Here is a 14,540-nt window from a genome sequence, read left to right on the forward strand (position 1 = left end):
GAAAGTCTGTGAGACTCATCTCTAATTAACCACCAGAAAACCAGAAGTGAGTGGAGCTGGGGCTCAAAGTGGGAATACTAGCTTTGAGCAAGAGCTCAGAGACAAGTACCAGGCCCTTACGTTCAAGCCCCATGACTGACAAAAAGCAACAACAACAAATGCAGATCCATGGGTTTTAGACTGAGTCGATCCACTCTTATCTTCCAGAATAAATCTATAAGAAAATACCATTTTCTTCTCTATGTATGTCATTTTCTATAAAGGTTTTTGGTTTGGTTAATTTCTTGTTTGTGGTACTGAGGTTTGAACTGGGGGTCTTAGGCACTTACTAGGCAAATATTCAACCACTTGAGCCCTAGTCTTTTTTGTGTGCCAGTCCTGGGGTTGGAACTCAGGGACTGCACTCCATCCCTGAGCTTTTTCGATCATGACTAGCACTTTACCACTTGAGTGAGCCACAGGTCCACTTCCAGCTTTTTTGGTGGTTAATTGGAAATAAGAGTCTCATAAGCTTTCCTGCCCAGGTTGGCTTCTAACGCAATCCTCAGATCTCAGCCTGCAGTGCCATTCCCTTTTTGCTTTAAGCTATTTACTCATTTTCTTTTTAGGTGGAGTCTTGTATTTTTTCTCAGCACTAGCCAGCCCAGCACTGATTCTGCCACTTCCACCCTCTCTCTCCTCTCAAGGGTGATAAGCACATACCTTCATAGCCAGCTTATTTGGTAGAGATGGAAGTCTCAAAAACTTGTTGCTTAGGCTGCACTCAAACTCCAGATCCTCCCAATCTCTACCTCTCTTGTAAATGGGTACAGGAATAAGCCACTGTTCTCTATCTTCCATAAAGGTTTTAATAATTATAATATTTACAGAACTGTGTGAGCTATAGTGGTACTATATAGCCAAAAGGAGAGGGACTTCCATGAATACCTTCCCTGTGAACTTCCCCACGCCCAAGTAATTAAATGACCAGTAAGTACCAAGGCCTGGAGAAGGGAAGTGATACAGAAAAGCCTTAACCCTGTATTGGTACCATACCTTCTGCTCCTGAGCCTGCTGTTCCTTTCCAATGGTCTCCCTGAGAGTGGATTCTAGATTATCCTTCTCTCTGCACACTTCCAGGTAACATTCCTGTACAGTGGCCATCTCCTTATTCATTTTATCTAGGTCAGACCTTGGACAAATAAAGCCAACAAGTAAATGACCACAAGACAAGGGCTGTATAATGATTTTCCTCCAGACTAAGGGCCAGGAGAAAGTCATCTCTACAGTTAAAGGGGAGCCAACCCTTTTGAGTCTCACCTGAGTTGCAAGTGAGTCCCCTCATACACCTCTAAGAGCTGCTGCTTCTCCAAAGCATGCTTTGCTAACAGGCTCTCCCGTATTTGGGCTTTCATAGCTTCGTGGTGCTGCTGGTATGTCCTCTCACACCTGGCAACAGAGAGCAGAGTCTTAAAGCAATGCTGGGCATTACTAGAAACAGACTAAAACAAATTGCTTTGCTTCTTTCCTTCCCACTTTGCTTCCTTCCTACTCTCTACTGCAAATTAATAACAGATTGCTTTCCTCTAATCCAAAACAATAATAATTCATTTACAACCAATGATTATTTATGAGAAATCTTCAAATTTTTCTTTCTTCATGTTTCCAGAGGAAAAAAACCAGACCCTTGGATGAGAGAATATCCCAGACTTTCAGACAATTGTTTCTGTTGAGGACTTCTAAGCACTTAATCAAAACAATCGAGGGTGGGGCTCCAAAATTCCACGTCATATGTATTAAACGCAAATACTAGAAGTATCCAACTCACAAGTAAGTTATGTTCCAAAAGCCTGTCTCAAAGCTTATGATTTGGTATTTGGAAGACATGTTTCCTCCCACAAATTTCTTCTTTATAAAATTTCCCAGATTAGTCTTTTTTTTTTTTTTTTTAAGAGAGAAAGCATAAGAAAAGCCAGAACGAAACCAAATCAAACACTAAGCATTCGAACTACAATTCTGAAAGTGCCACAGAACTCAATCCACTTCACAATAGTGTTCCTACAGAAAAATTCTAATCTGAGAAGCCAGACATCTCTGACAATCCAAGATCCAATGAGGAGTTTACCTAGCACTTTCTTAAAATCTTTTTATGGGGCTGAGGAGTAAACTTGAGAGAAGAAAAGGACCAAGGAGACAAGCATCAGGCATCTGCAGTAGACCTTACCTATCTATAACTTCTTGCTTATCACGATCAAAGTCCTGTACCATTTGTCTCATTTGATTACATAAGGCTTGATTTGTAGTTTTCAGTTTTTCTTCAGCTTCTTTAAGTTCCTAGACACAAAAATTTGAAAGTATTTAGAGGAAATTAAAAATCATTTTTATAGACTAGTCTAACCTCCATCATCTTAATATCTTTCTGGGCTTGATTTTTGCTCTCTAACATTGAGACAATCTCATGGTCATCATAATACAAAACCAGAAAATCTCATACCTTGCTAACAACATACATATACTTCTTCTTTGATTAAATAGCTTTCTGATAGGAGTTAATATTTTCTTATTTATTTTGAAATATATGAAAACATTTAATCACAGGTGCAAAAATGTAAATCTTAGAAGTTAGCAATCTTTTGTAACCATCTAAATAAGCAAAGTTTTCCTTTTTGGCCAAGGGATGGCTACAGACAAAAGGATATCTCTATTAGCCATGGAAATAGAAATTACACAAACCATCCAATGAAACTGTACCCAAACCTCCAAGTAAAGGGAAATATACACAGAGTTGTCTACTCTTATATCTTAAAATTCTTATCCTATCTTAAAAATGTCTATTTTTAACCTTTGTAATTAAGTCATGAAAATTCTGTGTGTGTGTGTGTGTGTGTGTGTGTGTGTGTGTCTGTCTGACTGTCTGTCTGTCTGTCTCTGTCTCTCTCTCAACAGTCCTGGAGGGCTTGACACTATCCCTGAGCTTTGAGCTTTTTTGCTCTACCACTTCAGCCACAGCTCCATGTCTGGCTTTTGTGTGTGTATATAGTTGTTAATTGGAGGTTAAGACTCTCATAGCCTTTCCTGCCCAGCCTGGCTTCAAACTCAATGCTCTGATGGCAACCTCCTGAGCAGTTAGGATTATGGGTGTGAGCCACCAATACAGGACATTTTTAATTACCTGGTTTTGTTGTTGTAAAGCCTGAACTTCATTTCTAAGTTGCAAAATGTCGTCTTTAGCAATCACATCGGAAGAGGAAGCATCAAGTCCTAAATGATTAGCTGGTTTTTCTGAGGTATCTGTTTTAGGCTAAATATTAAAAAGAACACAAAAGTTTGCCAGGTTTTCCAAAACTTCTATGTATTCCTTTGAAATAATTTCATACTTACAAAAGTTATAACTTAGCACAAGTAATTCCCACATACCTTTGATTCATCTTCCTAAAATATAACAGATTACTCAAACCAACTAGCAAACACAATGAACATGGATGCAAACATAAACAACTGGTTTACAGACCCTCTACAAATGTCTCCAATTTTCTTCTATGTCCTTTTCAAGCCAGGCAGTCATAGTCCAAGATGTGTCTGGAAAGGGCTTCTAACAGTTGCTTTCACTTGCATTCTTCTGTCCCTCCAGAGTGGGACCCTCTTTCCTGCTCTGTCCATTTTAGACTCATCTGCTTAAATAACTTCCCACACTTCCCCTCTTCCATCAGAATGTTCATATCTATTGTCAAAAGCTTCTTATTGAGAGAAGAGAGGTCACAAAATTTCTAATGCTCATACTTTACCTGATTTGTTGCTGGTGTATGTGTTTACCTGGTTCTAGAGCTTCTATAATGTTTGGCAAATAACCTATACCAGTGTTCCCTCAACCTTGGGTGAGGGTAGGTATTACTATCTCTTGTCCACACAGGGGAAGACCACCCAGGCTTCGGCTCAGACCAACTCACAGCAAAGTAGCGGTCTTCCCTTTCTATCCTCAGCCTTTTTTGAGATCTGGAGAAGGAAACTAATGAGATTCTTAAGATCTTACTCATTGTAACAACTTTTTTTTTAAACAGCCTCCACTTTCTAAAATTTATGACACTCCCTTATGTTTCTTACAGATTGGGGAGTTTTAATTACTGATACTAAAAATAGCATCTATTGATACTGAAAGCCTCTATTGACGACCAGATTTTATATACTGAGTTATGACAGATCACCATGCAACAAGCACACAGGCACTGGGTACTTGGACTTCTCAGCACAGCACCTTTAAGATCTTTGCAAAGGGAAAGATCACTTGAGTATCTCAACAAAATTTCAATAACAACAGATAATAATAATTTAATACAAAAACTGTATGCCTTTTTAAAAGGATTGTAGATGAAATGTTCTGAGCTGGCTACTGAACATTGCCTATAGAGGTGTCTGAAATCCGTGTATAACTTTAACCTCAAACTTGAGATATAAGGCAAAGATCTTTAATAGGGATCACACACACACACACACACACACACACACACACACACACACACACACACACACACACACACGCTTTCGGTTTTTTTTGTTGTTTGGGGTTTTTTTTGGTAGATCATGGGACTTGAACTCTGGGCCTGGGTGCTGTCCCTCAGCTCTTTAGCTCAAGGCGAGTGCTCTACCACTTGAGCCACAGCAACACTTCTGGTTTTCTGAATGGTTTATTGGAGATAAGAGCCTCACGGACTTTCCTGCCCAGGCTAGCTTTGAACTTTAATCCTCAGATCTCAGCCTTCTGAGTAGCTAGGATTACAGGTGTGAGCCCCCAGCATCCAGCTCATTTTATTTATTATATTCATTAAAAAATTAGTGTAGATATGACCACAATTTAGTTTTTCTAAGACTTTTACCATAGTTTCCTTTAATAGTCCAGTTGTCAACTGTAGTGAATGGCATCATGATATTTGCTCTACTTCCCATCATTGCAATCTCTCAGTTTTCATTGTGAGAGTAAAACCAGAGCTGCATATTCTGATTTTATTCAGAAACAATTTTACAACTATAAATGATGTTCCTGGGCAAAATTTCAGCTTTTAAATTAACCATTACTATAAAGTCCTATGACAAGAAAGGAAATCTTAAAACTCTGAATTTTAAATTGCTCTATACACAAAAGTATGTATAATGTAAAAGATATATCAATATTATTATTGTTTATATTAAAAAATGCAAAGCAGTCTATATGGTAAAGATTTTTATCCTAGCTGCCTTACTTCTCAGAATACATCCTTCAAAATACTTGAGCGGGGACTGGGAAGGTGGCTCAGTGGTAGAGCGCTTGCCTTGCATGCTTGAGGCCCTGGGTTGGATTCCTCAGCACCACATAAGCAGAAAAAAAAAGCCGGAAGTGGCGCTGTGGCTCAAGTGATAGAGCGCTAGCCTTGAGCTGAAGAGCTGAGGGACAGCGCCCAGGCCCATAGTTCAAGCCCCACCACTGAGACAATAAATTCATACATACATACATGCTACTGGAAAGTCTGTGAGACTTTGATCTTTAACCATCCAAAAACCGGTAGTAGAATTATGGTTCAAAGTGGAAGAGCATTAGCCTTGAGCATAAAAGCTTAGAGACAGTGCCCAGACTCTGAGTTCAAGCCCCACAATGGACAGAAAAAAAAAATGCTACCTGAGGCAATTTAAACAGATTTGGTCTTTCTCTAAACAGATTTTCCTATAACAGAGACATTTGATATCATCTTTTCAATATTAATTTTTTTTGTGCCATTACTAGGCCTTGAACTCCGCCTGGGCACTGTCCTAGGTAGCTAATTGAAGATGAGAATCTCATGGACTTTTCTGTATGGGCTGGCTTCAAACTGTGATCCTCAGAACTCATCCTCTGAGTAGCCTGGATTACAGGCATGAGCTACTGATACCTCACTAATGAGTATTCTTTATAAAAATAAACATTGAGACATCTACATCTTTTTGGCCTTTATTAAGAGTTCAGACAGGGTAAACTTGTATATCTACTCCCTAATCCCAACTGCTTAGTTGCTCTCTGCTTCCATAGATTTATCCCCATGGCTGAAATTTTGTTTCCCACTTCCTCGCCTAGATTTTGTCTTTCAGGATGAAGAAGTTTAATATCCAAGGGCAAGCAGGGATAGTTCTTCCTTTCAGCTTCACTACTTCTAAAAGGGTCAAATGAACCTCTGAAAGCCAAAGGCTGAAGTTGAATGTTCAAAGTGCGGAAGTTTCTTTCCTGGCATCTCTTTGCAATGACTGCTTTAACTCTCCAGAAGGTACAAACCTCTAGCCTGGTGCTTTTATCCTCCTTCACTTGTTGGAGCTCTTCGATCATCTTCCGACAATCCTTGAGGTCATTCTGTAGCTGAGACACTAGATGGCGCTTCACTGAGTTACTCCCCAATAGTTGCTGCACTTCTGCCTTCAATCTCAGGATGACGTCATCTTTTGAAAGCTCCTCTGGGACCTCTGGATGTACAGGGCTGAGGGAGAAATTGGGGGGTTAAATCAAGGAACGGCTTGGCTCACACATGGTTCTTCCTTTGAAGCTCTGAGCACAGTGGTGACCATGTTTTCCTACCTATATACTAGTATTGCAAAATAATTTTATTAAGCTTATTTATTCATTTTACTTTATTTTGTGGTGCTATGGATTAAACCCAGGGCCTCATACTTGCTAGGCCAAGTGTTCAACCACTAAGCTACTGCCCCACGAATATCTGTTTTTGTTTTTGTTTTGTCGGTTGTGGGGCTTGAACTCTGGGCCTGGGCCATGTCCCTGAGCTCTTCAGCTCAAGGACAGTGCTCTACCACTTGAGCCACAGTGCCACTTGCCCCACAAATATTAAGGGAGGAAAAAAGAATACTATACACCAGTCATACTAACCAACCATTGGTGTTATCTATCCCCAGCCCATCCCATCCCATCTCTCCCTCCCTCTCTTTCCCTTTCTGACTCTTTCTGCCTCCCTTTCTATCTCTACTAGCAACTAAACTGACAACTAAACCTAGAGGCTCATGGACACTGGTAGCTCAGGCCTGTAATCCTAGCTACTCAAGAGGCTGAGATCTAAGAATTCCAGTTCAAAGCCAACCCAGACAGGGAAGTTCCATGAGACTCTTATGGCCAATTAACCACCAGAAAATTGGAAGTGGTACTATGGCTTAAAAGTAGTAGAGTGCTAGCCTTGAGCAAAAGAGCTCAGGGATAGTGCCCAGGCCCCAAGTTCAAACACTATAACCAAAAGAAAAAAAAAGAAAAGAAAAGAAAAAAACCTAGAGACTCATGCCCATATATCACTTCTAGCACCCCCTCACCCTTTTATGTTTTGTTTGGGAATTCAGTCTCACTAACTTTGCCCAGGCTGGCTTTAAGCTTGATTTAATTGTCTGCCTCCAAAGTAGCTAGTATTATACACATATGCCACTAAAAAAATGTTTACTGTTCTTTAATTTTAGGTGATTCTAAATAGAACTGTTACACTATTGTACATTTATGAAAAGAGAGAATTAACAAAAATATTGGGTTTGTCTGGGTTTTTTGTTTGTTTTTGTTTTTGCCCGACCTGGGGCTTGACCTCTGGGACTAGGTATTGTCTTTGAGCTTCTTTTGCTCAAGGCCAGCGTTCTACCACTTGAATCACAGTGCTATTTCTACTTTTTTTTAATAGTTTACTGTCCAGGCTGGCTCTGAACCATGATCCTCAGATCTCAGCCTCCTGAGTAGCTAGGATAGCAGGTGTGAGCCACTGATGCCTGGTTTTGGTAGGTTCTTTTTTTTTAATGTTATAAAAGCTCTTCTATTTCTGTTTACATAATGTGTATCATCTAAGTATACCTGTGTACACACAAATATATATACAGATATAGACATATCTGTACATGCACGTATACATAACAACTCAAACCACTCTCTCCCTCCAAAAGCAGATATAAATAATTTCAGATATGATTGCATAAGAAATAAAATACAATACAATGTGTCTTCATACACTGTCAGATGTGGTGAACTAGCGCTTACTTCCTGATTTCTGCTTGAATGCTGACTGCTGAACTAGCACACCCTGTCCTCCTAGAGGTGTAGCCAAGTTAGATGGCAGAGAAAGTGCTTGCTAAAATAACTTTCTCTTCTTTTCTCAAAAAGGAGTGTGGAGTGGTGGGGGGAGAGCGGGGCTGATGACCAGCCCTGCGTTAAGGCGCGCTCACGGGGCCCTGTGGAAGTTGGATCCCCTAAATCCAAATAAACTGTGGTCCCTTATGAAGCCTGCTGAGAAGACCAAAGGGGAAAGGCATTCCACTTGTTAAATGTTTATTATTTGAGTTTGGCAGCCAACTATAATAAGGGAGAGAGGAAACTGTCTGCAAGCTGCATACAGATTTAGCTACTCAAATTCCATGAATGTAAAATAGAACGTTGAGGCTAACCTCTTAAATTTTACTAGGTGGTAGTTTAAGGGACAGGGTAGGCGGGTGATAAAAGCTGCATTGGGTATTTGGGTCAGCTCAAGTTAACAAAGAACTAAAATGCTCAACACGGGAATCATTAGCTCCCTTTTTTTCTAACGATCAGTCTATCAGAGTAAAGGCATCCATCTTTTTCTTTCCCATCTCCTTTAAATTTGATCTGAGAATAAGTATTTTTCATTTTCTCAATGCTGAATTATTATCTATTAAACCATTGGTGGGTGGAATAACTATAAGCTATGTGTTACTTTCCTTAAAATTGTCATTTTCCTGGATGTCTTCTTGCTGAACCTCAACAACTAATCACTCTGATTTGTTTTTCTCTACTTTCTCAGTTGAACAAGCCAGTCATTTCTTTTACTATAATTATACAGATGTGCTATCTCCAGTTTGTTCATACGTCAGAATGACCTAAGAACTATGGTTATGAATGCTGAGTAACAAGAAAGTAAAAAGTAGCTAGTTATGGTAATGCACACTTGTAATCTCAGCACTCAGGAGACTGAAGCAGGTGGATCGTGAGTCTGACTGGCCAGACTGGGCTACAAAGTGAGATATATCTGAAAAGAAAAAAAGAGGATTAAAAAAGTAGTAGAGGACAGGTGCTGGTGGCTCATACCTGTTAATCCTAGCTACTCAGGAGTTCTGAGGATTGTGATTCAAAGCCAACCCAGGCAGAAAAGTCCATGAGACTCTTATCTTAGAAAATGCCTGAAGTAGTGCTGTGGCTCAAGTGGTAGAGCGCTAACCTTGAGCACAAAGAAGCTCAGGGGCAGCGCCCAGGCCCTGAGTTCAAACCACAGGACCAGCCAAAAAAAAAAGAGGAGGAAGGGATAAGAAAAGGGAAAGAAAGTAGATCGTGATGAAATATTTAATAAGGAGAGAGGGGGAGAGAGGGGGAGAGAGGGGGAGGGAGGGGGAGGGAGGGAGAGGGAGGGAGAGGGAGAGGGAGAGGGGGAGAGGGGGAGAGGGGGAGAGGGGGAGAGGGGGAGAGAGAGAGAGAGAGAGAGAGAGAGTGTGTGTGTGTGTGTGTGTGTGTGTGTGTGTGTGTGTGTGTGTGTGTGTGTGTGTGTGTGTGTGTGTGCGCGCTCAATTCCAAGGCCAATCATGGCACAAACTAAAAAAGTAATAAGTTAAATGACTACCTCAAAGGGTACAAAGAATAAAGTTTAAGGCCAAAAGGTATGCCTGTCATATAAACGGGTCTAGTTTGGGAGAGAGGTGGAGGGGTTGGGGTTCAGGTGTTATCTTGTTGCTGTGGTCTTCTTGAGCAAAGGGTTTCACCTCTCTGAGCTCTAGTTTTCTCAGCTTTACCTAATACTGGAGCCAAAACAGGTCACAAGACTGAGAATACAAAACTTTTTACCAAGTACGTGTTGAATGATAGATGCATGTTTTCAGATGTTTTTCTTGTTTGTTTTGAGGTTCATTTTTGTTCCTGGAGTTTAAACTTGGGACTTTGCGCCTGCCACTTGCATCATTTCCCCCCACCCAACCCACCCCAGTCCCAGGTATTGTGCTTTCAACACATAGGGATAAATATTAAAAGATAATATGTATGTCTCCTAATTGCTAGAACAGATCATCTCAGTTTTTAAATTTACTTTGTGCAATTTCAATACAAGAATCCACCTTTTGCCTTTGTTTTTTGGGGTTTTTTTTTTTTTTTGGTTGGGTGTGGAGCTTAAACTCAGTGCCTGGGTGCTGTCCCTGAGCTCTACCACTGTCCCTGAGTGCTCTACCACTTGAGCCACAGTGCCACTTCCTACCTTTTGCCTTTCTGAAACTGATATTTCTATATTGGGCAAAATACCGTATCAATACTGTATTTCTGTTCATTTAATTTCAGACATTTATACTTCAGTAAGAATTGGTAATGCCTTACCAGGCACTAGTGGCCCAGGACTATAATCCTAGCTACTCGGGAGGCTGAGATCTAAGCATTGAGGTTTGTTAAAAGCAAGTCCAAGCAGCAAAGTCTTCATGACTCCAGCCTCGAAGTAACCAGCCAAAATAATGCTAGAACTAGAAGTGTGCCTCAAGCAGTAAAATGTTAACTGTAACTAAAAGACCCAAAAGAGAGCAAAAGGCCCTAAGTTCAAGTCCTACATACACACCAAAAAAACAATTTAGAAATGCCTCTAAACCTAGATACTCGGAGGCAGAAACAAGAGGATCATAGTTAAGGGCCAACCTGGGTAAAGTTAGCTTGAGACTTTATCTGAAAAATAAACATAAAAACAAAAAAGTAAATATACAGACAAAAAAGCAAAAGGACAGGAAGAAGTATAGTTTTAGTGGTAGTGTTCGCAAGCAAGAATCTTTCAGTTCAATCCCTAGTATCACTCATACAGAAATAAATGCCTAAAGAACATGCTCTCCACATTAAAAAAAAAAACCTGATCAGGTCATTGTTCCTACATGGGAAAACCTTTTTACCATGATCACACTATTAGCATAGACTCTACACTAAACTATTCATTCAATACCTGTTAACTTTGGATTTTTTCCAGCTGACGTTCTTAATACCCAGATCCACATATGATTCCATGAGTTCTACATTTAATTCTCCCTCTGAGTCACCTGGAAGTATTCCCAGCTTTGCAGCAGATTCATAAAGTGAAATCTCATTTCTCAGTTCTGTTAGTTCCTCCTAGAATACAAAATTATTGAAAATAATTTTCTTCCTTTTCCTAGCTGAAGAAACCAATCATTCTAATGTTTCAAAATTTTATCTTAATGATCACTAGAAAGTAGAAAAATTTCACTATTATGACCATACATTCTCAATAACCTCATAAAAGGTGGGGTGCCGGTGGCTCATGCCTGTAATTCTAGCTACTCAGGAGGCTGAGATCTGAGTTCTGAGATCTGGTTCAAAGCCAACCCAGGCAGGAAAGTCTGTGAGACTTTTACCTCCAATTAACTACCAGAAAACCAGAAGTGGTCTGTGGCTCAAGTGGTAGAATGCTAGCCTTGAGCTGAAGAGCTGAGGGATGATGCCCAGACCCAGTTCTAGACCCATGACCAGCAAAAAAAAAAACTCACAAAAGCCAACCTAATTAGGTTTCCAAACAAACAGAATGGATGCATGGGAGGAGAATAATTGACTGATTGGATGGATGAGATGGATGGGAAGGATATGGAGGGATGGAGGAAATGGAGGCAGTTTCTCATACCTCTATTCTTTATATTTCATCTTCTGTTAATATTGTCCCTCAAGATGAGAGGCAAAAGCCACTTTTTGGCCTACTACAAATACTACAATAGAAGACAAACTACTTGGTTTGCCAAGAACATGCTGTATTTTAGCCTGCCAGGGTGAACAAGCAAAATTCCTCAGAGGTAATCCTTGAATTCTTTCTTCTGCAGGGTCTCCTCTCTCATTTCAGTGGAAAATGTAAATAACCTGGGAAATGGGGGCAGGACAGGAGAGAGAGAGCTAAATTAAAATTCCCTACACCTAAGAATAACCTCTGTCTGGCATACACCTCTCCAGATGTCTGACTGAAGGAGGTGGTGGGCAGACTGGCAAGAGAAGACATAGAGGAATCAAAGATTGAAAAAAGTGGTGTCACTATCGCCTAGTTTGGTTCCATGGCCTCTTCTAAGTGCTACACTCACTTGCAAAGCCTTGTTCATGTTTTCGCTCATAGTATGTGCCTTTAGTGCTTGCTGCAGCTGGAACTGAAGCTGGGCCACCTCTTGTATGGAGCCTGCAGAAGAGAAAAAAATGTAGAATACAGTAAATATAAGGGGACAAAGTACCCACAATCTATACAACAGAAGTCCACTGAGGCGACAGAAGGTGGGGTTCTGTTTTATTACCAGTCTGTTTAGGGGCATAAAGGTAAATCTATCAAATCTATGTCCAAGATCTGGCTTCACGAAGGCAGGCATGGTGACTCAAGCCTGTAATATTTGCTACTTGAGAAGCAGAAATCAGTTCAGTGTCAACCCTGCATAAAAGTTCCTGAGAGTTCATATAAAGCAAGGTAAGCACAATGGCTTGGCTCAGTGGTATGCACCTGTCACAGGATGACAGCAATGCAGAGAGGCACAAATAGGCGGCTCACAGCCTAGGCCAGACCCTAGGGTAAAAATAACCATTGCAAAAAGGGGTGTGGCTCAGTTGCTAGATCACATGACTAGCAAGCTCGAGGTGCCTGAGTTTAAGCTACCGCACTGCCAAAAATAAAAATAACATATTTAGTATGGTGCCCTGCCCTGTGTGTCCTTGGGCTCCTGTGACCTTGTTATGAGTTGGGCTAGCCAGAGGAACAGAATTTACAACATTTATTTTTCAGTTTTACATATGCCTTTCATTTAGTATATTTCAGAAATATGCTGAATACAAGGCAGAGCACTGTCTATGCACACGTTAGTTGAAGAAAATTGTTCATGCAGACATTAACAATACCTACTTCTAAGCAGTATAATGGGTGGTGATTTTTATTTGCTATGTTACATTTTTCTTGCATTTTCCAAAATACCTAATAAAAATGAGCTATATCTTTATATGTATATAACAATGTTTCAACAAAAAACCAGAGCCAGGTGCCAGTGGCTCATATCTATAATCCTAGTATTCAGAAGGCTGAGATTTGAGGATGTCTGTTCAAAACCAGCCCGGGTAGGAAAGCCCATGAGACTCTTTATCTCCATTAACTACCAAAAAGCTGGAAGTAGAGCTGTGGTTCAAGTGGTAAAGTGCTAGACTTGACCACAAAAGGGACAACATCGAGGCCTCAAGTTCAAGCCCTAGGACCAGCACCAAAAAAATTAAAAAGCAGCATAAATGGTCTCTTCCTGTATGTTCTCTCTGCATATCACCGTAGTTTTGTTTGGTTTTTTTAAGTGGTACTGAGATTTAAATTTACGGCCTTGTGCTTGCTAAGCAGATATTCCACCACCTATCCCTTTTTGCTTTATGTTATTTTTCAGATGGGATCTCCTGACTCTTCACCAGCCTCAGAGATCACAATCCTACCAATGCTCCTGGTTAGCTGAGAGTAGAGGTACACAATGTCAAGCCCAGCTTAATGATTGAGGTCTACACTGGCTTCATCAGCCCAATAACTCTCTCCCTAGCTCTTTGAAGAGATATAAGCCCACAAAGATACCCACCTGACTGCAACAAGCTGGCACACTGGGTCTGACTCTCCTCTAGGCTTCTCGTCAACCTGGTAATGATCTCCGTCTTCTCCAATCTGACTGCTTCTTGATTCCTTTCCAGTTGTTTTACCTGATCTTTCAAATGAGTGCAAATGTCTTCCTACACAGAAAGAAGTCATGTTAGCCGGGTGCTGGTGGCTTACGCCTGTAATCCTAGCTACTCAGGAGGCTGAGATCTGAGGATCGAGGTTCAAAGCCAGCCCGGGCAGGAGAGACTGTGAGACTCCCATCTCCAATAAACCACCAGAAAACTGGAAGTGGCGCTGTAGCTCAAGTGGTAGAGCGCTCGCCTTGAGCTGAAGAGCTGAGGGACAGCGCCCAGGCCCAGAGTTCAAGCTCCACGACCGAAAAAAAAAAAAAAAAAAAAGAAAGAAGTCATCTTGTGACCAGCTCTAACACACACTAAATTTTGATAGGGCAAATGCACAAAGGCAGGAAAACACACATATGATCTTGGGTGAGGCTCAACTTCTCAGTCTCTTCCTTTTGCAATATTGCTAATAAAGAATGAAGGAGATGACTTCCAAAGTCCCCTTCTAGTCCACATTCACGAAATGCTGTTATTCTAAAATTAGATTTATTCCTCCAAAGGGAATGTTTGCCTTATTTGCCTTTCATGCTGTCAGTATCAGTGTAGGTAGGGACACAGATGAAGGCAAATCCATTTGAATCATGGAGTTTTTATCCCAATCCAGCAAGGATAGAGATCACCTCATGGAAACTTATTCTAGTCTGAGAAGTCAAAAGCTCATTCTGTTCAGGACTTAAGGGTAGCCAAAAATGTCCTGTCCTTCCCCTGAAATTCATTTAAATTGAATCTATTTCCTCTATTCCCATTCTACGTTAGACACATCTTATTCCTCTTTTCTGTCTCCTCAAAGGAGTCTGCAATGCTTTAAACACAGCAAGTGCTTCAATAAACACTTGACAGA

General features: G+C 40.7%; 1 protein-coding gene across 1 annotated transcript in view; it reads right to left on the reverse strand.

Moving 5' to 3' along the window:
- The window catches only part of Cep152 (centrosomal protein 152), a 66,787-nt gene that overhangs the window by 30,098 nt on the left and 22,149 nt on the right, over window positions 1-14,540 (reverse strand). Inside the window, exons 10-17 of the mRNA XM_042687846.1 lie at window positions 13,561-13,708; window positions 12,058-12,149; window positions 10,923-11,086; window positions 6,254-6,452; window positions 3,152-3,280; window positions 2,204-2,313; window positions 1,300-1,428; window positions 1,036-1,171 (exon numbers count right to left, since the gene is read on the reverse strand). Of these exons, the coding sequence (XP_042543780.1) occupies window positions 1,036-1,171; window positions 1,300-1,428; window positions 2,204-2,313; window positions 3,152-3,280; window positions 6,254-6,452; window positions 10,923-11,086; window positions 12,058-12,149; window positions 13,561-13,708 (1,107 nt within the window). The remainder of the gene's footprint in view (window positions 1-1,035; window positions 1,172-1,299; window positions 1,429-2,203; window positions 2,314-3,151; window positions 3,281-6,253; window positions 6,453-10,922; window positions 11,087-12,057; window positions 12,150-13,560; window positions 13,709-14,540) is intronic.

This window comes from Dipodomys spectabilis, unplaced genomic scaffold (genome assembly GCF_019054845.1).
Source record: "Dipodomys spectabilis isolate Male_0828 unplaced genomic scaffold, ASM1905484v1 ptg000108l, whole genome shotgun sequence".
NCBI classification, from domain to species: Eukaryota; Metazoa; Chordata; class Mammalia; order Rodentia; family Heteromyidae; genus Dipodomys; species Dipodomys spectabilis.